Source organism: Ursus arctos, unplaced genomic scaffold (genome assembly GCF_023065955.2).
Source record: "Ursus arctos isolate Adak ecotype North America unplaced genomic scaffold, UrsArc2.0 scaffold_15, whole genome shotgun sequence".
Lineage (NCBI taxonomy): Eukaryota > Metazoa > Chordata > Mammalia > Carnivora > Ursidae > Ursus > Ursus arctos.
The window spans coordinates 13,364,641-13,386,844 of NW_026622819.1; the positions used below are offsets into that span (position 1 = coordinate 13,364,641).

At 46.3% G+C, this 22,204-nt stretch overlaps 1 protein-coding gene across 2 annotated transcripts in view; it reads right to left on the reverse strand.

The window, feature by feature from the left end:
* The window catches only part of MYO10 (myosin X), a 206,989-nt gene that overhangs the window by 99,892 nt on the left and 84,893 nt on the right, over nucleotides 1-22,204 (reverse strand). For both annotated transcript variants that reach the window (XM_026506716.4, XM_048224254.2), the window contains exons 3-4: nucleotides 20,470-20,628; nucleotides 3,519-3,706 (exon numbers count right to left, since the gene is read on the reverse strand). In XM_026506716.4, the coding sequence (XP_026362501.1) occupies nucleotides 3,519-3,706; nucleotides 20,470-20,628 (347 nt within the window). The remainder of the gene's footprint in view (nucleotides 1-3,518; nucleotides 3,707-20,469; nucleotides 20,629-22,204) is intronic.

Consider the following 22,204-nt stretch of genomic DNA (forward strand, 5'->3'; position numbering starts at 1 on the left):
GAGTTCTGCAGACCTGAGAGGGAAGGTTGGGTGGAAGATGAGCAGGCGCAGGATGAGTGAGATGCACCCAGAGAACCAGGAAGAGACCCAGAGCAATGGCGCACCATGGACCATGGAGGGGAGGGGGACTACCTTCCATCTCCTAATGACCCTCGTTTTTCCAAATATCTGTGTTTTGGCAAATGCTTCTGTGCCCTTCCTCCCCTTTCTGCCTGCCATATTCCTACACATTCTTTGACTCATAATCACACATCACTTCCTCTATGAAGCATCGTCTGAATTCCTTCCTGAGGATCCACGACCTCGGTCTCTGAGCAACCATGGACATACTTCTGCTATAGCATTTGGCAGGTTTTACCGAAATTAGTTAGTTACATCATTTTCTTCCCATCAGAGAAGTTCTTAAAGGCAGTGATTGGATTTTATTATTATTATTTTTTTAATTGCTAAAATCTAGCCCAGTAACCCGGCATATTATGTGAGCAAGAGGCCTGGTTCAAGTCCTATTCAGATTGGTGCCTTTCTAACCCAGGACGCAAGTTTTGTTCACTGTTCCAATTCGATTATCTATAAATATATTCCTAGAAATAGAAGACTGAACGCCTAATTATCCATGCGGTGGATAATCAATCCTGTTTTGGAAAACCAAAACATGCAAAGCAAAGGTCCCAGATCCACATTTGCTCTGTATATCTACGCTTGGGCTGACAGCTGTTGAACGCTGGCCCTCTCCCAGACACTGTCCTGGGCAATGAGTTTCATAGTGAATTAGCCACGGGCCTTACCTACACCGTAGCTCTTAAAAGGTCATATATACCGACAGACCGTAATAAACTAAATCCCCCCAAGCTCAATAAATGTAAGAAGCCCAAGTCAAAGTAAAATGGAGCAGATCAACCAAGATCAAATGCTGATCTTGCCAGTTAGATGAAAACAATTCAAGTCTTAAACATGTTTTAAAAACTATAATAGCAGAAGCGTTTGCTTAAATGTGCACCAAAAGGTAAAATGAGAGCTTGGGAGAGCTGACAACCTTGAAAGTGAGACCAACACGGGAGGCTCAGACTAGAAGCCTAGAGACTTGGCATTACCACCAAGTAGCTGGGGACAGTGGCCAAGTGACCTATGCTCGTGAAGGGGGGGGGGGGGGGGACTAGTCGCTGAAGTCCTCTCTAATTCCAAACAGGTCTATTTTCTGTTTTTAAAGGTATCTGCATGAGAAAATGTTTTCAAAGTAGTAAAACCCATTGTATCCACCAGGGGGCAGATCATGCCCGAGGAAATCTACATAGGGCTAGGGTAACCTACAAGGTTTATTTTTAGACTCACCCTTCTCTAAATTCCCACAGCCCCAGCTCCCACTAAAAAAAAAAAAAACAAAAAACAAAAAACTGCCAGAGAGATCTATTAAACAAGACACATTTTAATGAGAACACTGTTCTTAGAGACTCCGTTTCCTGAGTTAATTTAGATAAATACAGTTACTCTGTTCACATGGGCGTCTCACAATGGGAGCTTTCTGTTTGGGATCCACTCCCCCTCCACCTCCCACCTTATTTTTAAATACTGCAGTCTTTGGCATGAAAATGCCAACCCCTTTCCGTTTTATTACACACACACACACACATAGGCACAATGACCTCATTTGATTTTCCTCCCTCTTCCTAAGCTACCCTGTCTAGCAAGTGATGGATTCGTCATCCTCTCCTTTTTCCCATCGACTGTAAGTAAGAAACACAAGCAATCATCAATGGCCAATATTTAGGCACCTACGTGTGGAATACAATTTGATCTCCTTAAAATAGATTACATTTTCTTTCTTTCTGTTGATCTTATTAAATCATATTCTGTATGAGGAAATAGGGACCTTCTATTCTAAGGTCTGAGCTTTGGTGAAGTTCCCTACAAAGAGCGCTTCCAGACATAAGGCAAGTTTCTTTACTGGAAATGGGACCCTTCAAAGCTGCCCCCCCCCCACTTTTAAATATGTTAAATAGCTTCATTTTGGTGAACTGCAAGTCATCCTGACTCATTTAGTTAACTAAATAAACGGAGAGCCCTTCTCTCCAAGTTATTTCCACAGCCCAGGATGTCAGCACCATAAAAGTGATTAGGAAAAAAGGGTCTATCTGCTCAGATGCTTGCAGAGAGAGGGAGAATGAGAAAGGCAAAGTTCTGCTATCCTAGTCCTATAATTCTGATTTGTTGTAAAAGCAAGGACCCATGCACTGGCGTAAAGGGCAACACCCATCCGTCAGAAGATCATAACCCCTAAAGCAGTTTTCTGTGTGTGGCGCCTACGGATACCATCAAGCGGCCACATACACCAAAGAGCTGTTGGAAGGTTGATGCCTGAACGAGCTGACGCCTGAGAAGTTCCTGGCACAGCGTCCAAAACACAGCAACCCCTCAGAAACCATTAGCGCCTACTCATCTTCGAACAGGTGCCACGTGGGACCGTCCCTCTCCCAAATGTCCTCAGCTGGGGGGCTGCTTCCCTTCCCCTGGGTTTCAGTGAGGGACATCTGGGCCTACCTGCCCGTCCCTATACACGCCCCCGTCTTCCCCACAGGAGCTGAGGTGGCTTCCCTGACAGGTGAACTGGGGGAAGGGCTGGCCCACTCTTCACCGGCTGGGAACTGGTTTCCCACAGTGATCGTGGCCACCACTTACCTGCCTGCACCCGGATCAGGTCTTGAGTCTCATCTGGGGCTTCGACGCTAGCAAGCCCGATTGGCTTGAAGTCTAAAGCTAACATATGGCTCTCCATCTGTCTTAACTTGCACTGAATCAGAAATCCGGTGGGGGAAGAGAGGGTCCTATTTCTCACCTCACCTACATCCAAAATGCCTTGTCCTTTTCTCTTGAAATAATGTAATTATTTTGCCACAAGTTGGGACTAGAAAGTCACCTACAACAGAAGTCAGAATCTTTTCCCCCAGCCGTTGTGGTAGCCTACAGGCTTTCAGTGACAGCCGTGCCCCGTGAGTGCAGGCCTGGGAGCAGGAACGAGGGCAGTGCCTGGGTATTCCACGGAAACGTCACGGAAAGTGAGGCTCAGCACATCTGCTCTGGGTACTATCCACGGGTGTTTTGAACATCATTAGAACACGACGCTGGTATAAAGAATTAATAAGAAGATCCAATTGGATAGCACTAGAGACCAATTTGAATTAGTTCATAAAAGAATTTTTTTTTTTTTTTTTTTGAGAGAGGGAGAGAGCATGAGCTGGGGGAAGAGCAGAGAGGAGGGAAGAATCTCAAGCTGACTCCAAGCTGAGCACAGAGCCTGATGCGGGGCTCGATCTCACAACCCTGAGATCATGACCTGAGACAAAATCAAGAGTCAGATGCTTAACTGCCTGAGCCACCCAGGCGCCCCCTCCTTAACCTGCTAAGCAGGTTTTGCGTCCTGGGGGGGGGGGGGCTGGCTGGGAAGGCAGAGCCGCCAGCGGGGTGGGCTCCCGGCACCAGCTGCCCGAGCGGCCCCCTTCCCGGCCTCACGGCTGCCCGGTTACCTGATGAGGACACACTGGTTGTCGTGGCGCTTCCACAGGCACCGGTAGCACTCGTTGGCCACGGCGAAGACGTGGGGCGGGAGCTCCCCCAGGTGGCACTTGCTGTAGCGCTCCATGGCCGCGTGCTCGTACAGGCCGGCGATGGTCTTGTAGGGGTTCACCGAGGCGATGATGGAGCCAATGTAGGTCTGCAAGCACATGGGGCGGGGACACAGAAGGACGCCGGTTACACATGGCACTGGCGGGCAGCGGGGTGTAGGAGGAGGGCGGTCGCCTGCACTTACGCTGGGGCAGAGACAGAAGAGGCTGGATACAGCTCCGTGCTCTCCCCTCTTGGCCGGGGAGGGGCTGCCACACGCCCCCACAGCCCCGCCTGTCTCAAGCTGTGACAGAATCCCCCCATCGTGCACGAAGAGGAAGGCTCCCCTCTGCATACAGGGTTCCTACACCTTTTTGGTACCAAATCTTGCCATTCTGTACACACGAATGGAGCCATTTCAGAGAAGACTCGCAGTGACAGGTAAACCACAGCAAGATGGGGAAGCAGCCCAGGCCCAAATCCCTATTCCCGGTGACCTCATCCTGTCCCAGGTACAAACGACTGTCCAACTCCCCGTCTCCGGCCTCATCAGGTGGCTCTCAGGAAACAGCGGGATTAAAGAAAGAACTAGAGCGACACCAAGCAAGGGGTGGGGGAAAGGGATCGAGAATGACTGTATAATGGGTATGGAGTTTGTTTGGATAGGAAGAAGATTCTAGAGGTAGAGCGTGGTTATAGTCACACAAGATTGCAAATGTACTTTAATGCGCTGGACAGTACACTTAAAAACAGGAAAATGATAAATTTTATGTCATGTACAGTTGATTTTATGTTTTAAAAAACAGAAACAAGACCATTTTGAAAATACTAAGTGATCTGGAACGGAGATGCCTGACAATCTTACCAAACTTCTGGAACAAAATCCGGGCCAGGAATTCAGCAAACTCTTCAGAGCAACAAAGCAGAGACTACAGCTATTAACCTGTAAGGCCTGCTGCCTCGTCCGTATGGACCAAACCGTTCACTCGGACTTCTGCAAGAAACGCTAACGCAGTTTGGCTACCAGGTTTCCAGGCTCAGACACAACGGAAGGGCAGAGCGGAGGGGTGGAGGCAGGCTGCCATAACCACCACCACCTTCGATGGTACACATGCCCTGTGCCAAGGGCTTCATGGAGAGTTCTGGGCTGCACTCGGCCCTCCAAAATTCCTATGTTGAAGCCTTAACCCCCAATACCTTGGAATGGGACGGTATTTGGAGCTAAGTCCTCTAAGGAGATGATTACATTAAAACGAGGCTGTTCGGGTGGGCCCTAATCCAATCTGACTGCTGTCCTTTTAGGAGGAAAGGTGGACGCTCAAAGAAACCCCAGATGGGTGTGTGCACGGATAAAGACTGTCTGAGGACACAGGAAGATGGCGGCCATTTGCAAGGCAAGGAAGGAGCCCTCAGGAGAAGCCAATCCTGCCAACACCTTGACCTTGGACCTCTCGCCTCCAGAACTATGAGAAAATCACTGTTTAAGCCACCCAGTCAATGACATTTTGTTCTGACCTCTCGAGCTGACCCACACAGAGGGCATGACCCCTTCACACTCACAATAACCTACGGAGCTTCTCAATTTTACTACCCCGATTTTTCAGAGGAGGAAACAGGCATAGCGACGATGTCCTATTCACCCACGTAGGCACAAAGTGGTAGAGGTGAGATCTGAACCCGAGCAACTCAACTGCAGAGGCCTCTCTTCTTACATTCCTTGGCAAGGCACAGCGACGCAGCCCGGGGAAAGGAGAAGCAAGCAAGCTAGGCAGAGAGTCCAGACATCCCGAGAGCGTCTGTACCACATTGCGGCACTTATATTCATAGTGACTGCCAGGAACGCCCAGCAAAGTGTCACCGGCTCCATGGAACGGGTCGTCAAACGTTAGGAGGCTTACAATACATTTTAGAAATATTTTGAACCCAAAAGGTTAAAAACATAAAAGTGTTATTACCATATGATCAATGATTCCAGTCCTAGATATATAACTAGAAGGATTAAAAGCAAGTACTTCAACAAATAATAGCAGCATTATTCACACTAGCCTGCAGGTCAAACAACCCCAACATCAATTACCCGGTGGGCCGGTAAACAAGATGTGGTATGCCCATACAATGGACTATTATTCAGCCCCACCAAGTAATAAAGTACTGATGTGTGCTACTGTGGGGATGAACCCTAAAAACATTACACCAAGGTAAGGAAGCCAGACACCAATGTTCACGCATCCAGAAAAGATAAATCCATAAAGACAGACTGACTAGTAGTAGTTACTATGGGTGGGGGGAGGAGGCAGGAATGGGGGGTGACTGCTTAGTGGACATAGGGTTTCCATTTGAGGTGATGAAAATACTTCGGAAGCAGACAGGGGTGTGGACTGTACAACATTGTGAATGTACTAAATACACTGAATTGCGTAAAGTGGTTAATTTTCTGTTATGATAATGTCATCTCCATTTAAAAAAGGAAAAGATAGAGCTCATTAATGGGTAAATGTTCAGGTCCTTGGAAACCGCAACTCTCCAGCAAGTCCATTTTTCTCCAGCCAGGGCACCGTGGGAAAGATCTGGCCATAAAGAAAGATGGAAAGTGCTTTTCCCTCTGGGGAAGGAAAGTGTCCTACTTCTAAAGGGCAACAGAGAACGACCTGACTCCCTGGAGCGCGCATACGTCCTCCGTCAGTGCTTTGACCACAGGCGCTGGTGCGTCTGTCATGCCAACTGTCTGCAGAGGTGAAGCAGGCCGTGCTTGAGGCTCTGGGTCCACTACTTTGTCTAAAATGTCAGACCTGTTTCTACCCCTCGGTAGCTGTATGGTTTTTTTTAAGGGTTTTTTTTATTTTTTTTTTAAACTTTATTTGAGAGAGAGCAAGCTAGAGAGAGCGAGCGAGCACACACGCACAAGCAGGGGTAGGGGCGGAGGGAGAAGCAGACTCCCCACGGAGCAGGGAGCCAGATGCGGGGCTCAATCTCAGGACCTCGGGATCATGATCTTAGCTGAAGGCAGACACTTAACTGACTGAGCCACCGAGGCGCCCCTAAAGTTTGTTTATTTTTAAGTAATTTCTACACCCCACGTGAGGCTCGAACTCATGACCCTGAGATCAAGAATTGCATGCTCTTCCAACTGAGCTAGCCGGCTGCCCCAATTATTATTTTTATTCTGAAAATATCAAAACTGTTCATTTTTCTGTTGAAATATGTTCTTACTTTTTTCCTACTTTGGCAGAAATCAAGACACTTTAATGCCTTCCCTCTTAAAACAGCTAGGTAGGCACACTGCGGTCCTCTTTCTCAGTTACCAATAAAGTGTAAGAGCCACACGGTATTGAGAATTAATTTTCCTTAATATTAGGATATTAACCCATTATTAACACTTTTTAAAAAATGATATGCCCTGGGGCACCTGGCTGGCTCAGTCAATAGAGAATGCAAGTCTTTATCTCAGGGCTGTGAGTTTAAACCCCACATTGGGCATGGCACTTACTTAAAAACAAACAAACAAAAAAAAATTGAAAAACGGTATGTCCAGCCCATGTCTTGAAAATTTTGCACATCTTATAACAGGTTTGTATGGTTGTTCTAAAATTTGGGAGATGAGCCTTTGTTTTAAAACGTATTGACTTACTCATAAAGAGTATCATAACCTTTCCACAAAAGCTTTACTTGGAAAGTGATTATTTTGGTCAAAACCTCATGCTACCCCCTCCTGGTTGGGCAATGCCACTGGTCATACAGCATGGCTTAAGGGATCACTCATCCTGGAAGTGCGCAGGACACGGTTTTTATATGGGGGTAGGAAATCCAAGGGCGTTAAAAGCTTGTTAGCAAAGTTGAAGCTGGGACATCCAAGATGGTCTTGTGCCTGGTTTTAAGTTATTCCCATTGTGCTTTGCCCAATGAAACAGCTGTAGAGTGTATCAGAACAACAACGTGGTTGGTGGCTATGGCAGTTCCCAACATCACACACGTGCCGTCCCTAGTCCCCACCCCACAGTGATTCTAGAGGAGAAGGAAGCCAGACACTCTGAACAGCAGACGTTCAGCACAGAGGCAGACTGCGGAACTGGCCGTCATGCCTGATGGACCCACTAATGCATCACGAGACCTCTCCCCACTGAGCCCATCACTGCCACACAGTCAGAGCTGGCCTGTGAGCTGAGACCCCAGAGTCTCTGGCTCAGGAAATCACTCCAACACATCTACAGATCGCTCCATTGTTGAGTTACCATCCTGACGACTTCAAGAGGACAGAACCACGCAACACCACGAAACAGAACACTTTCACAAAGAGCCTCCAAAGGCACATCATTTGAGGTGAAAGACGAAAATCCAAAGTTGGTTTAGTTATAAAACGTTATTCTTGCCAAATGACCGCTATGGCTCCGGTGGTTGTATGCTTTTCCTAAAACAATATTGATCTTCATGTCTGACTTCCCCAACAAGATGTTAAAAATCCATTTCTCATCTTTCAATCTAGCTAACTGCCATGAAGACCATGGGGGTCCCTTACTATACGTTGTCGAGAAATTATAAGGTCTGTATAAATATTACTAAAAATAGACTTTCACCACTTTATGCAAGAAAGCCTGATTTTTCCCATTTTGATGGAAAACTTCTGGAAACGTACAGCACATGCCTTTGTGTTCTCAAACCCAGGTTGGTGTACCTCATTTATGCTTTTAAGGATCTTTGGTCTTATTCAGTCTCTCAGCCTCTAACAATGACGCCCACACCGAACGAGGCAGACACGGTCTTCTCACCTCCACTAACACCAAACCCAGATCCTAAGCTCCCACGTGCTCCTCGAGACTGTGGCTTCTCAACCTTCCCATGCACCCCAGGCAGCGCCATTGGAGGTGGCTCCAAATCTCCTGGAAATAAAAGGCTGAAGCCTTCTCCTTCCGAGACTGCTGTGTTGGAGGAATGGCCTAAGGTGCTGGAAGAGTCTCCAGATAAGAGAGCGCTTTGCTGTATAGTTCAAAGGAAGATACCGAGCCAGGATTTTTTTTTTTTTTTACTTTGCATTGCACACACCACATAATGCGTGAAATGAAGACACACATTCAAAATGACCTGCATTTCAACTGCTCAAAATTTTCACCGTTAAGTTAGGAGCAGCATGGCAGGTGTCTGTCCTTAACGACGTGACAGTTCTTCACCCTCTAAGAGCACTTGCATATCTTTAAGCCAGATGAAGAGTTGAATTCCTCTGTCTCCACAATGTTCAGAACCCTTCTTGCCAGGTGCAGAGAGATCACTTAAGTATAAAATAGTTGCACCCGATTTTAAAAGATGGAGCATTTAGTGGTATATGGTTATATTCCGACGTGACTCTAAGAATGCAGGTACTCCTGTTGGGGTCCTTTCCACTTTGTGGTAGAGACTTTCAACATATAAAATACATAATCTAAGAAAAAAGAAGATCCCTCCAGTTTAGACCATATTAAATACTCTAAGCAAAGAGAGCATATTTACAACAGGTCTTGAATCTGTTCAAAGTTTTCCGTAAATCCAAGCACTTTATTTTCTTTGCCATGTTCCTACTGAGTGAAGAATGGTTTTTCAAGCTTTATATTCTCCAGGGTGTATAAAAAACATTACACAATAGCTAAAAGGTGTTGGCAACCCAGGTATCCATCACAGGAAGAATGGGTAATTAAATGTAGTGTACCCATACAGTGGAATATTATTCAGCCTTAAAAAGGAAGGAAATTCTGACACACACACAGCATAGATGAACCTTAAGGACATTATGGTAAGTGAAATAAACCAGTCCCAAAAGACAAATACTGTATGATTCCACTGAAGTCATGTACCTAGAGTAGTCAAATTCATAGAAACAGAAAGTGGAATGGCAGTTGCCATGGGCTGGCATGAGTGGGATGGGGGAGTTATTTTTCCTTTTTTTTTTTTTAAGATTTATTTTTTGAGAGAGAGAGAGCTCACACACACCAGAGGGTGCACACATGAGTGGGGGGGGGAAGGACAGAAGAAGAGACTCTTCAAGCAGACTCCCAGCTGAACGCAGAGCCTGACACGGGCCTTGATCCCATGACCCATGAGATCATGACCTGAGCCAAAACCAAGAGTCACTCAACTAAATGAGCCACCCAGGCGCCCTGGGGGAGTTGTTTAATGGGCACGGAGTTTCAGTTCTAAAGATTTAAGATTTAAGATTTCTAAAGTTTTAAGAGTTCTAAAAGATTTACAACAATGTGAACTACATAACACTATTGAACTATACACTTTAAAGTGGTTACGATGACAAAGTTTGTGTGTATTTGGTGACAATTGAACATTTTAAAAATTAAAAAGATATTGAGAACTTTGGTACTAGAATACATTAATCTGTTTTTTATAATATCAAGGAAAGATCTGAAAACAAACACAGAAGTCAGGGTTAAGTAACAAGAAGCATCAAACTCCATTTTTGGACACGTACCTTCAAATTTTAACCCAAATTGAGAAACAAAAATATTCCAGTGACAAATTACAGACCGTTTAGTAAGGGAGAGGACAAACGGCATTTAGATTTTCAGGTACAAAATAATCTCATTGGAGCTCAAATATTAATAAATACATAGATTGTGGCTGACATGAAATTCAACAAATGGAATCCCACACACAGGGACAGCAAACAACCAGACTTAATTTGAACCAAACTCAATAACCTGAAATCTTCCAAAAAAAGAAAAAGAGTAAAGAACATGTAAAATGTTTACAGAAGTGTAAAACCACATGACTGGTATACACAGAGAACCCAATTTTTTACTTTTTTAAAGCTATTATTTTTTTAAGATTTATTTGAGAGAGCGAGAGAGCGCACAAGTGGGAGGGGCAGAGGGAGAGAGAATTCCAAGCAGACTCCACGCCGAGTGCAGATCCCACCACTGGGCTCAATCTCACGATCCTGAGATCAGGACCTGAGCCAAAACCAAGAGTCAGACACTTAACCAACTGCGCCACCCAGGCTCCCCTATTTTTATTTTTTAAGATTACAGGAAACCTTGTCTCATTTACAGCTAAAAATGCATCTCTATAACTACAATTTAAGTAAAGACTTAAAATTAATTAATTTTAAAAAATGCCTGCCTAATATAAGACCTCCATTTAGTACCAGAGGTTAATTAGGCTCTTAAAACTTGAATGCACAAGCTTTACTACTATGCCTTCTCACTAATGGCCTAAGTCATTTCTTAAAAGGCTTGTCACCAGATTTTAAATGACAAGCCTACATGTTTCCCAAACAACTTTCTCTGACATTTCATAATTGTGGGGCACAGAGGACAATCCTACCCATGCAGACACGTCTTCACAGCCCTCATTTGCTCCAACATAACCTTGAGATGTGGGCAGGCCAAAGGCCAGTGTTCTGCCTCCTCTGACAGATGAGGGAATGGTTAAGTGCTGCCCCTACAGTCACAGAGCCGGTGAATGAGATCAAGGACAGGAACCTGGGTTCCCAGTGTGCCACACTGTGGGTCTGTGGCGGCCCCCTCCACCGCTCACCCATGCATGGAACAGGAATCCTCCCAGACTCTGTCCAGCTCATCACCAGTGGCCAACGTTTCATGTCTTGTACATTCCACTTTCAATGAACTCTAGACTCTATGTCCTTCCCCTCCATCTCCCACCTCGGCCTCACTCAAATTTTCATAAAAGCCCCCTTCCTCTCCAATTTCCCAACGCAGACTTGCAGTTCAATCCAAGTTCCATGCTTGACACATGAGCCTCTGAAGATGACAGCTCTCCTGCCTAGAGCCCTCCATCAAATCCCACCATCTTCAGGGTCACCCAACTGGGATATTTGAGAAGAGAGTCTGAGCGGCTCCCAAAAGGTGAGAGAACAGCCAGAGTCCTGACGAATTATTCTTATAAGAGTTACAGAAGCTGGGGGCGGGGGCTTCAGTTCCTGAGTTTTCATCGTTCGTGCCCATGTTCGTGCCAAGTGGCACTTTCAAACCTCCGTAAAACAGAAGTGTAAAACCACATGGGAACAACAACGACAGTCGCTCCTAATAGCTTATTCAAAGGAGGACAAATTAGGTGAAATCCTAGAGGTCTATCAGCAAAAATAATTATGGTCAAGGACATCTTGTCTTTCCCCCACTACCTTAAAACATAACCACTCTGCACGGGTTATTTTATCACTAAAACGAAGGCTGCATGGATAAGAGAGTCATTGAATTAGTCAAGTTCAAATGTAATATAAGTAAAAATGGTGACTGGCAAGTGGAGGGGGTCAAAGAAGAGACTTGTTGTAAATTAAGAACAAGGGAAGCAAAGATCACTTGGTAAGAAATCCCAAGAGTTGTGAGACGCGTTTGTTACATGTTGTACCATTTACTTCTCCACAGAAAGCTATTTCTGCTGCTCCAGAAACGGCCATGACAGTGCCACGCAGTCTCAGAACCTGGACACGTGAAAGTCTCAAACATGAGGCGGGACCAGGTACTGGCCTCCTCACCTTGGATTCCAAATTCCACCAGAACAAAGACCTTGGTCATTTGCATGCTTTTCAGAAATAGAAAGGACGTTCTATTTTGAAGCATATAACGAATTTTTTGAGTCAGAAAAGTTCCACATAACTCACCAAAAAATACATTTCCTTGCCCACTTGAATAATCTGAAACAGCTGTAGCACACGTTGCTTAAAAATGTTGGAAGAAACTCACTGCATTTCTTCAATCCAAAGTCTACCAATTCAAGTTTCAAAAGGCATCAGGGTGTAATGCCTAGTATCTCCTTCCTGCACCAAAAGGAACCGGTATAACGCAGAAAACCAGAAGTGACCCAGTGGCCTCAGCCGCACTCTGCTTTGAGGTCCGGAGGGATCCGGGCCACCGTTGGGAAGGCGCTATTCAACCACGGGAACTAACAGTCTACGCAACAAGGTTTGGCCATCAGAACCCAAGAAGTCCTCAGCCCGGAGCTATCTTCCCTGGAACACTGCTTAACCCCTCTGGGCCTAAGATTCTTTTTTTTTTTTTTTTTTTTAAGATTTTTTATTTATTTATTCAACAGAGATAGAGACAGCCAGCGAGAGAGGGAACACAAGCAGGGGGAGTGGGAGAGGGAGAGCAGGTTCCCAGCAGAGGAGCCTGATGTGGGGCTCAATCCCATAACGCCGGGATCACGCCCTGAGCCGAAGGCAGGCGCCCAACAGCTGTGCCACCCAGGCGCCCCTGGGCCTAAGATTCTGATCGGTCATAAACACACATCCTCTGTCACCCCACGTGATGGCTGCGTGAGAATACTACATAAATCAGGGGTGTTTATTGCTTTTGTTAATGAGAATAAAAACCACAACTGCTTTTCATCATGTGATCATGAAGGTGGCTGGATGTGGGACAGGTGCCTCTGAAATGCACGAGGGAACCTGCTGAAGTCGGGGCCGTGCCATACTTTCCTAAAGGGAAAACTTAAGAAGTGGGATTCATCAGCCAGATTTATTTCCCATCCACCACTCTCTTCTTTCCTTCCACCTTGACCATCTCGGCTCCACAGAGCAGTATCTTCGTCTTGAACGCAGCTTCAGTTTTAAATTACAGACCCATACACTCAGTGGCGCACTGGACATCTTCCCTTGGAGGACCCTCAGCTCTAACCCACATGGGCAAGGCTGAGCGCCCCCAACACCTACTTTTCTCAGTGACATCTTTTTTTCTTTTAAAGATGCTATTTATTTATTGTGAGAGAGCGAGTGCACATGCGCGAGTTGGGGGGGGCAGAGGGAGAGAGACAATCTCAAGCAGACTGCGCTGAGTGCAAAGCCCCACCCGGGGCTTGGTTTCACCAACCCTGAGATCATGACCCGAGCCGAAATCAAGAATCAGACCCTTAACCGACTGAGTTAACCCAGGCTCCCCTCACTTAGTGGCATCTTGACAAATGCACCATGGTCAACCCACATGGTTACTCCAGAAACCTGGGAGTCATCCTATAGAAATTCAGCCTATTTGCCCCCAAACCCTATCAAGCACATACATTCTTCTTCTCAGTATCCTTCCTACTCAAACTCCCCCAGGACCTGTTTGGAGCCCCGTCATTTCCATCTAGCGTGCTGGTCCTACACTGGGCTGCCTCCTGCACTCATCCGTCACCTTGCAGCCAGAGTGAGTTTTCCCAGAACGTAAAGTTGTCCTGTACCGCCTTCACAAATATATTCCAACTCATTCACTTATACACAGAGCCCTTCCTCACTTGCTCTTGACCATCCTGCCAGACAGCTGCACTTAACACCTCAGCATCTCGAATGTCCTGCAGCTGGACAAACGCACCATACGAGTGCATGCCGATCTGCTAGAAATGAGCCTGCCTCCCTCTTGGTCAAATCCCCCTATGAATACTTCAAAACTCAGCATGACTAGTGCCTCTGCTGGCAATCATTTTCCGACCCCTTCCTTCTTTCCTCCTTTGGATGCTCATTCATTATGTTCCCAGTACTTTTGCTACACTCACTGTCACCCTGGGCAATTGTCAATGGTTGGCTCGCGTCTGCCCTCCCCAATGAACTGTGAGGTCTTGGAAGGGCACTGTCTTTCATTTATCTAATCTTTCCAGCCACAGTTACTGTGAACAAGAGTAATTTTGCATCCTTGGAGCTCAGCACTCAGCCTGTCACACAGGCAGGGCTGCATCCATGTAGAGATTGGGGGCACATGATTTGACCACAAATCTACCAAATACATCCACGTTTTAACTGTGTTCTAGTGCTCTACGTCCATTACCTTCGACATTAAAAAAAAAAAAAAAGTTTGCCGTCGTTATCCAATTAAACAATTTAAACCATTTTTAAACAATTAAAAAAACTGTTAGGCATTCACGTTTGTTGAAAACTAGATGACAACAGATAAGTTGTTACTGAAGTCAAGCTCTGAAATTTAGAAGTGACATTTCCATTTAATTTGAGTCAATTTCTGACTAAAATTCTCTGTTGAAAGGAATCTGACCCCAAAAGAGAGGCAGGAAAGGAAGAAAAAAAAAATTGTAAAAACAACGTCCTTAATTGCCGCCACCATGTGCTGATGTGGAATCGGCCACTCAGGAGTATAAATGCTCCGTAGAGTTGAAAAATACATATAGTCAGACAGATGGTTACAATCATCTTTTGGCAACACCGGGCTTGAATTCATGTGGAAAAAAGCCCCCGACGAGCCACACTGTTTTCAGCTGTTCCGGGTCCGAGGCTCAGGCCACGGCTGCACGCCACGCTGCTCCCAGGCCATCCAGTCTCCTAAGCGGCACGCTGTCACTTGACACTGGCTTTGAAAAGGGACGGAAATGAACCCACAAAGGTCTACTTCGGGAAAAATCCACTCTAGGAAATGAAATGCAGATTTGGACGTGCACGTCCGAGACAGTCAAGTCCATCCCACTACCCCGGTCCGACGACCGTGGGCGGCCCAGGATCTCCCCGCAGGTGACCTCGGGTCCCCTGCCTGCCCCGCGCACAGTCTCGAGCTGGCGGCGGCGAACACATGATGCCTGGCAGAAAGCCGCAGGCTTCCAAGTTCGTTCCAGAACACCATCACATGCATGTGCAGAGTCAGTCTGGAACGCCACCTAACCAAAGGGGATGTTTTTGAAACACCTAAAAATACACGGGCTGTGAGCAATCTTGTGTGTTACACAAGCATGTCTCTTTGGTCACGGCCCCAGCTTCTCCAAAGGGGCTCGCTCGATTCGGATCTCTGCGCTGTTGGTTCGGCAAGACCGACGGACTAACCGACGGGCTCGGCGGACCGGAGCACGGCTTCCTCCGGAGCCGTCCCCAGCGCCGTAATTGCAGATGAGCCTGCAGTGGCCCGCGGCTCTCTCCGTGATGTGGTTTGGAGCCTGTCCTCAAAGGCTGGGAGAGGAGGCTCCTCCGTGCAATTGACCCCGAGCACGACCAACCCTGTAATGGACACAGTGCTTCTCTTCCATGTGGCGGAAAACAAATCGGCCACACCACGGGCCTTGCTTGGCAGACGCGGAGCTTACGTTTAATGCAACAGAAACCTCAGCTGCTCTTGTCAACACTGTGTTTAGATGCTGGGTACATAACAATTTGAAAAGATCCAGGCTCCAGAGAATACAGTAAGACGGGCGTCCAAAACCAACTCGTCCTCCCACTCTCCTCTCCTGGAGGAGCTTGCCAGGACTGTCAGCGCCACGGTCTCGTGGCCACGAGGCCTTCACCAGGCTGGGAGTCGTTAAAACCAGCCCTTCCTCCCCCACGCTTCTCAGCTGCTCCTCCCCCACTCCCCACCCTGTCCACCCTGGGCTAAAGCCCTCCATCTCTTCGCTCTGGCGTATTGGCAACATTCTCTCCGCCAATTATCCTCTCTAGTCTATACCACGCCGCTTCCCTATCAGCTTGTCCAAGTTCTATCTCAGGGAAATTCTCTCTTCAAAAACTTTTCACAAAGATGGTGTGCTTTCTCTACCACCCAGCCCAAACGCTGCTGACTAACTATGAGCAAATCAAGGTTTCTCAACCTTGGTACTACCGACAGCTCAGTCCAGATGGGCTGTTCTGGGCACTGTGCGATGTCAGCAGCACCCCTGGTCTCTACCCACTAGATACTGTTAGCATCCTCTGCCTTAGCTAGCCAACCAGAAATGCCTCCAGATAGCGCCGAATGTCCCCTGGGGACACAATCACCTGGTTGAGAATCACTGCTTTAGGGGTGTCCTGACCCCAGCCTGCCTATCCCGTCTAGCGGGCTCAGTATTCCTTAACACACACCAGATTCCACGAGCAAAGGAACTTCTCCCAATTTAGTGAGTCCATCACATGAATGCACTCCCGTCTCTCCACGTTCTTGTATGGTGTCCACTAGCCTTTCCTTCTAACCAACTCTTATCCCTCCTCTGAAGTGTCATTATTGCCCCTCCCGTCCCCCCACAGGGCTTTCTCATGGTCAGTTCAGGCTTTCTCGTCCACCTACAGGTTACCTCTCCCTATCTCTTCCCTCTTTGTCCCACAAACACATGCCCTGCCCCTCCTCTCCCTGAGCCTTTAGGAACTTAACCCGTATGGGTACTTAATCCTCACCCCATCTCATGAGTGGTAAGAGGAGTCAGAGGAACGTGGGACCCTCATCAGACCCTCTCCCGAGGAAAGGCCATCAGGGAACAGCCCCTGTGGCAGGAAGCCCATAGAAAAGAGGCTCAGGGTGGAGTGTGGGATGAAGTCCCAGGCTGGGAGCTGTCGTGCTAAGCAGGGCTCCTGTCTGGGAAGTAGCCAGAGAAGGGGAGAGGCAAGGCAGAGCCTCAGGCACCAGGAAGCTGAAGTTCCAGGAAAGGAACCCAGCATTAGGGCAGAAGGCAGGGCCTCATGCAAGGCAATTACATAAAGAGTAGAGCTGCTCTGACCAGGGGTCAGATCCCAAAAGGACCAGTGGCAAGGCTAGGGTCATGCAGACCTCCACACTGACAGAGAAATCTGCTCAGCTTCTGCCCTGAAGGATCCAGGGCCAAGTTCCAGGCAGGAGGCTTTATAAACACACACCTGGCAGTAGAGACGAGTAAGATGCGGGAAGGGTACAAAGGTTCCGGAAGCTTTCACTTACCATTTGATTTTAAAACAGTCCTGTCAGATATGGGGGTTATGACAACCGACCTTTTAAAAAACATATTAAAAACTGACACACAGATTAAATTGGGTTCTAGCCCAAGAGGAGGCGAGTGGAAAAAAGCATGCTCAACTCAGATTTGTCTACTCTGAGTGCTTTATCGTAATCTTTATAGGGTGGTAACAGCTGGGAAAAATATCTTACTGGGGTACGGCAGTAAGGGCGATCCCCAGGGAGAAAAAAAGCTAATGGTCCTTTTTAGCACAAGGCAGTAGACCCTTCTGCGTGGAGATGGGTCTGCTCATCAGCAACCCATGTAACCTGCTAACTCGGACCAGAAAGCCAACCAACGAAAGAGGGCAAGATGCAGAGCGTCGGAGAAGACCCACGGGGATTCCTTCTCCATAACATGACTCACAGGAGGCCACCTATGGCAGGTGGAGGAAGGTACCGCTGGATGTCCAGGCCGAACGCACTTTGAGGATGTGATTAAGGTTGGAAATGCTGAGACAGGGAGAGGATCCAGGTGGGCCCTATCTAATCGCAGGAATCCTGAAAGCTAAGAGAAGTCCTGGCTGCAGAGAGAAATGAGAAGGAAAGAAGGAGAGATTTGAAACATGAGAGAGACTCGATCTACCACCACTGCTGGCTTTGAAGGTGGAAGGAAGGGGACCCGTGGAAGCTAGGAACAGCCATTGGGTCACAGCCAGCAAGAAAATGGGGACCTCAGTCCTGTAACCTCATATATGACCAGAAGGAGCAGATCGTCCCCTAGAGCCTCCAGAAAGGAACAGTGCCCTCCCCATAGCTGGATTTGAGGCTGGGAAGACCCCATCAGACCACGACCTACAGAACTGAAGGACACTACCTGCTGTTTTAAGTTGCTATAGTTATGGCCATTTTTTATGCCAGCAATAGAAAACTAATACAGCATCTCTGGTTACAAGTCATTTGTTTCTTTTTTAAACATATAGACAGGCATCACTCAGAGCGAGGATCAAAGGTAGGAACGCTGTGGTTTTCCCGACAGGTGGTGGTTTTGTCTTGATGGGGCAGAGCCTGAGGAGCCCTGGCAGCCACCTCAAACCGCTTCAGCGATAAGAAAATCAAGGGGCTGCTTTACGATAATACAATTATCCTAGTCTCAAAAGGCAGTCATAGAAGGGCATTATTAAGTGAATTGACCTGCAAATCGGAGGTACAAAAATCCCGTGTTCTTCCCTCAAAGGGGAGGAAAAAGATCTTCATTCTAGGGAAAAAACCAAGACCCTATTCACAGGCTTTATTGGGCAAATTAGCTATCAGGTTTAACATCACCACGAAAAGAGGGAGAGAAAAACTCTTAAAAGTCTCTGCCTTTTTAACCCCCTGGGTAGTTCCCCCCCAATGGATTGACTTTTCCCTGACTATTAAATGTAGAATATAAGCACTTGCACCTAAAGATAGAAGCCGGTGAGTTCTGAAATACTCACCTACAAGACATGCACACCTATAAAGAAATTGTAATCTAGCTTCGCATTTCAGCATCAACTAGGATGTTATTTCTAATACATTTGGCATGTGTTCTGCAGACACTTCTCACACAACTACCAGGTGCCTGAGAATGTCCTTGGCTCAAGAAAAAGTCAGGGGCGCTTGGGTGGCTCAGTTGGCTGGGCGTCTGCCTTCCGCTCAGGTCATGGTCCCAGGACCCTGGGATTGAGCCCCACGTCGGGCTCCCTGCTTAGCGGGGAGCCTGCTGCTCCCTTTCTCTCTCCCTCTGCCTCTCCCCCCAGCTCATGCTTGCGTGCGCTCTCTCTCTCTAATAAAATCTTAAAAAAAAAAAAAAAAAGGCAGACAAGACAGACAAAGTCAGTCCTTGACAAACTGAGCAAGGAAACTGCTAGGTAAACAAAGTTCTGGGCAATGTCAGATAATACTCAATACTCAGGTACAGCAACCTGGACGCATGTCGTGGCTCTTCCCCGGGAAGGAGGGAGCCCACGGGTCACCCTGGAGATTTCTGCCCTGGGAACCGAGCGGAGTTACACCAGAATGTGCACAACACAGAAGGGATAGCCACGTCTTCACAAACACGTGTGAATGTTACCTTTCCTGAAGAACATGTGGAAAATATCATACTCTCGAGACCCAGTGTAAGCAAGCTCAGCCAGAGAGTTCGAATCCCACTGCCTTTCTTCCCATAGAGCTGCTTAAAAACCCGTGGCAAACATTAGGTCAATCTGGCAAAAATGACACTTTCGCAATGTAAAAAGCAGAGGAAAATTAAGCATTAAACCCGCAAATAACCCATTCCTCCTCATTTCCCAGATCTCCTCTCCCGGTCTAAGGCTAAATAAATTGGGGAAAGGAGAACACTAAGCAGGCCCTGAGTTTCCGTTAGCACCCACTAGCTTGCTGTAAAGGCTGACGTTAGGCATCAAAACCACAAAGGTATTGGCAAAATTAAGCGTATTGCTGAAGAAAAATTATTAAAAGATCAAGAGTTTTTTACAATATTAAAATTGTTGTTTTTTTAAAAAACCCTATAAATTTGAACTTGACAAGAAAAAAACATTTGAAAGCAGTTGGCCCCCCTTTACTATAAGGGCTTAGAAACAGGCAGATGAAAAAGATAAAATCTGCAGGCCAGTCTTGACAGATAAACTAATATATGTACTTTAACGTCAAAAAGTAATGATGTATGATAAAAATGATTTTTTTGGAAATGATTTCTAAATATTACTCTTACAATACAGATATAGTCACATTTCACACAAATTAAGAGAAAAATGTGCACGCCTGCTTTTTATGGACGTGTCTCCCTTCAAAATAGGAATCCTACAAAAAAGAAAGATGGGTTCCCTGGATCCAAATATTCCCCTGGAGGGGCTCCAGACCCAGAAAAAAATGCGAAAATCCATAAAAGGAGAAAAATCAAGAAAAGGAGACAAAAGCTGGACCTCAAGGTACTATTATTTGCAAATCCACATTCCCCACCCCTAACCCCCCAGGTCCTTAACTGAGGAAGACAACCATTCTGGCCACTTCCTCATAGAACAGAACACTTAGCAAAACAGAATGCACTCACGAGAAGAGGTCAAATTACCCTTCAATAGAAAGTAATCCCCTCTAATAAAATCAAGGCAATAAACACGAGACCATGATTTATTGGACCACGTTTCTAATTTGGCAAAACTCCCGAAAATACAGGTTTACTTAGATAAACTGGACACATTCTCAAAAGGCAGGAAACACCCTTTGGAAAAAAAAATTAACATTCGCTCAAACTTCAGGGATTTTTAAAGAGAATTCAAGCGGAACTTACATATATTTGATTTCTCTTATAGCGCTGGTATAAGTTATGCATGATGGATCCGCCGTGGAGCTCGGTCAAAGTGGCCATGTCATCCACGCCCTCCTCATTCATGGGGTGCATAGCGGTCACCTTCTGGTGTGTAATTGTGCTCTGCTTGTATGTGAACACCTGATGGACAGAATGAATGCAACTGTTTAGCGATCAGCAATGAACAGTCTCCCCAGACATTTCCCACCTTAAAGTACAATCTCAGCACAGCTCCAGCAACAAGATCCTGAATTGGCCAATGAGAAGTCTTACTGCAGAGAACTTTTGCATTTTCTCTGCGCCACTTATCTATTTTTAAAGGAAGCAATTATTTGACAACTGCCATGAGATGTTCCTCGAAGACATGAGTTCAAGTATCAGCCATCCCTCGGGAATCGCAGAAATCATAAATTTGCGGTACACTTCTGCATGTATTTCTCCAATGCTATAAATCAGTAGCAGTTAAGAAACTGGCTAACCACACTTTTAGAAAGTAATTGGGCTTCCTTGTGTAATGTCTCACATGGGATCACACAATATATTTCAAAACTTCACGTTAACAGCTTTTCTAAGTGTTCCACAAATTCACCATACAGTCCTATTTGTTCAAATACGTATCTGTGCAAAGGTTGGAACACATCTTCACAGGAATACGTTAAAAAATATCCTTAAATCCCTTCTTGGATTTAAAATAAAATCAGTTTGTTGGCTTGACACCTGTCCTCCTTAGAATTCCAACCACCGCCCGTGAGCGCCGCGCACGCGTGGTAGCAAGCACATGACGAACTCGGATGTGGTAAGACTGACCACTGAATTTGCACGTATTTCTAAAATCTACTCAGTGCTTTTTTATCACTGCTGACTTGGTACAGGATTAACCGTATTAAGTCAGCTGCACCTGTGGGTCAGTTTGGCCAGCTTTACATATAAACTCACGTACATAACAAAATCATTCGATGACGGAGTCTACGCCATAATTACTCATCTTAATACTTTTACAACGTTCATCCCTAAAAAACACGAAGACATAGAAAGCAAGGACCTAAAGAACGTGAAAAATGTACAGTCTTCACAGGCTCATGTACTTCATATGTGCACATCCCCACAAAGATCTTTCTGGAACAGTATCTGCAGAACCTCCTGATTGGGGAATTCTATTTTTAAATATCGACCACTTGCCTACATGGCAACAAATAGTATGTTATTGCAAAAGAGAATGACACACTAAAGAAAGCCAAAGTACCAATCCAATGGTTTTGAGAAGCCATGAAAAATGGTATGTTTTATTTTTCTAGAGAAAAAATAAAACTTCAGCAGTGGCATTTCTGCCACATGAACCACAAGAGTTGGTCAAATCCAGTCCTGAGAAACTGCTCAATGCAAGAGCAGACACCCGACTGTCTCTTCTCCAGGCCAGCCACTCTCCCCAGCTGCTTCCTGGGCGCAGACATCCCCCAGGAGACGCGCCAGCCCCAGCGGCCCCACCTCCTGGCGAGGCAGCCAACCCCGCCACGTAAGCACCCAAAGGGTAGGACAGGCCTGGAGACTGCTCAGGGAGTGCAGGGTAGGGTATGCCATGGCCAGGAAACAAGTATGAAAGAAGAACAATGTGCAGGAACATTCAAAAGTGTGGATGCACTTTGAAGACACTGACCTTCCATTCTAACTCAAGCACCATGGAAGAAAATTAAAGAAACAGATTTAGGCCAAGAGTTGA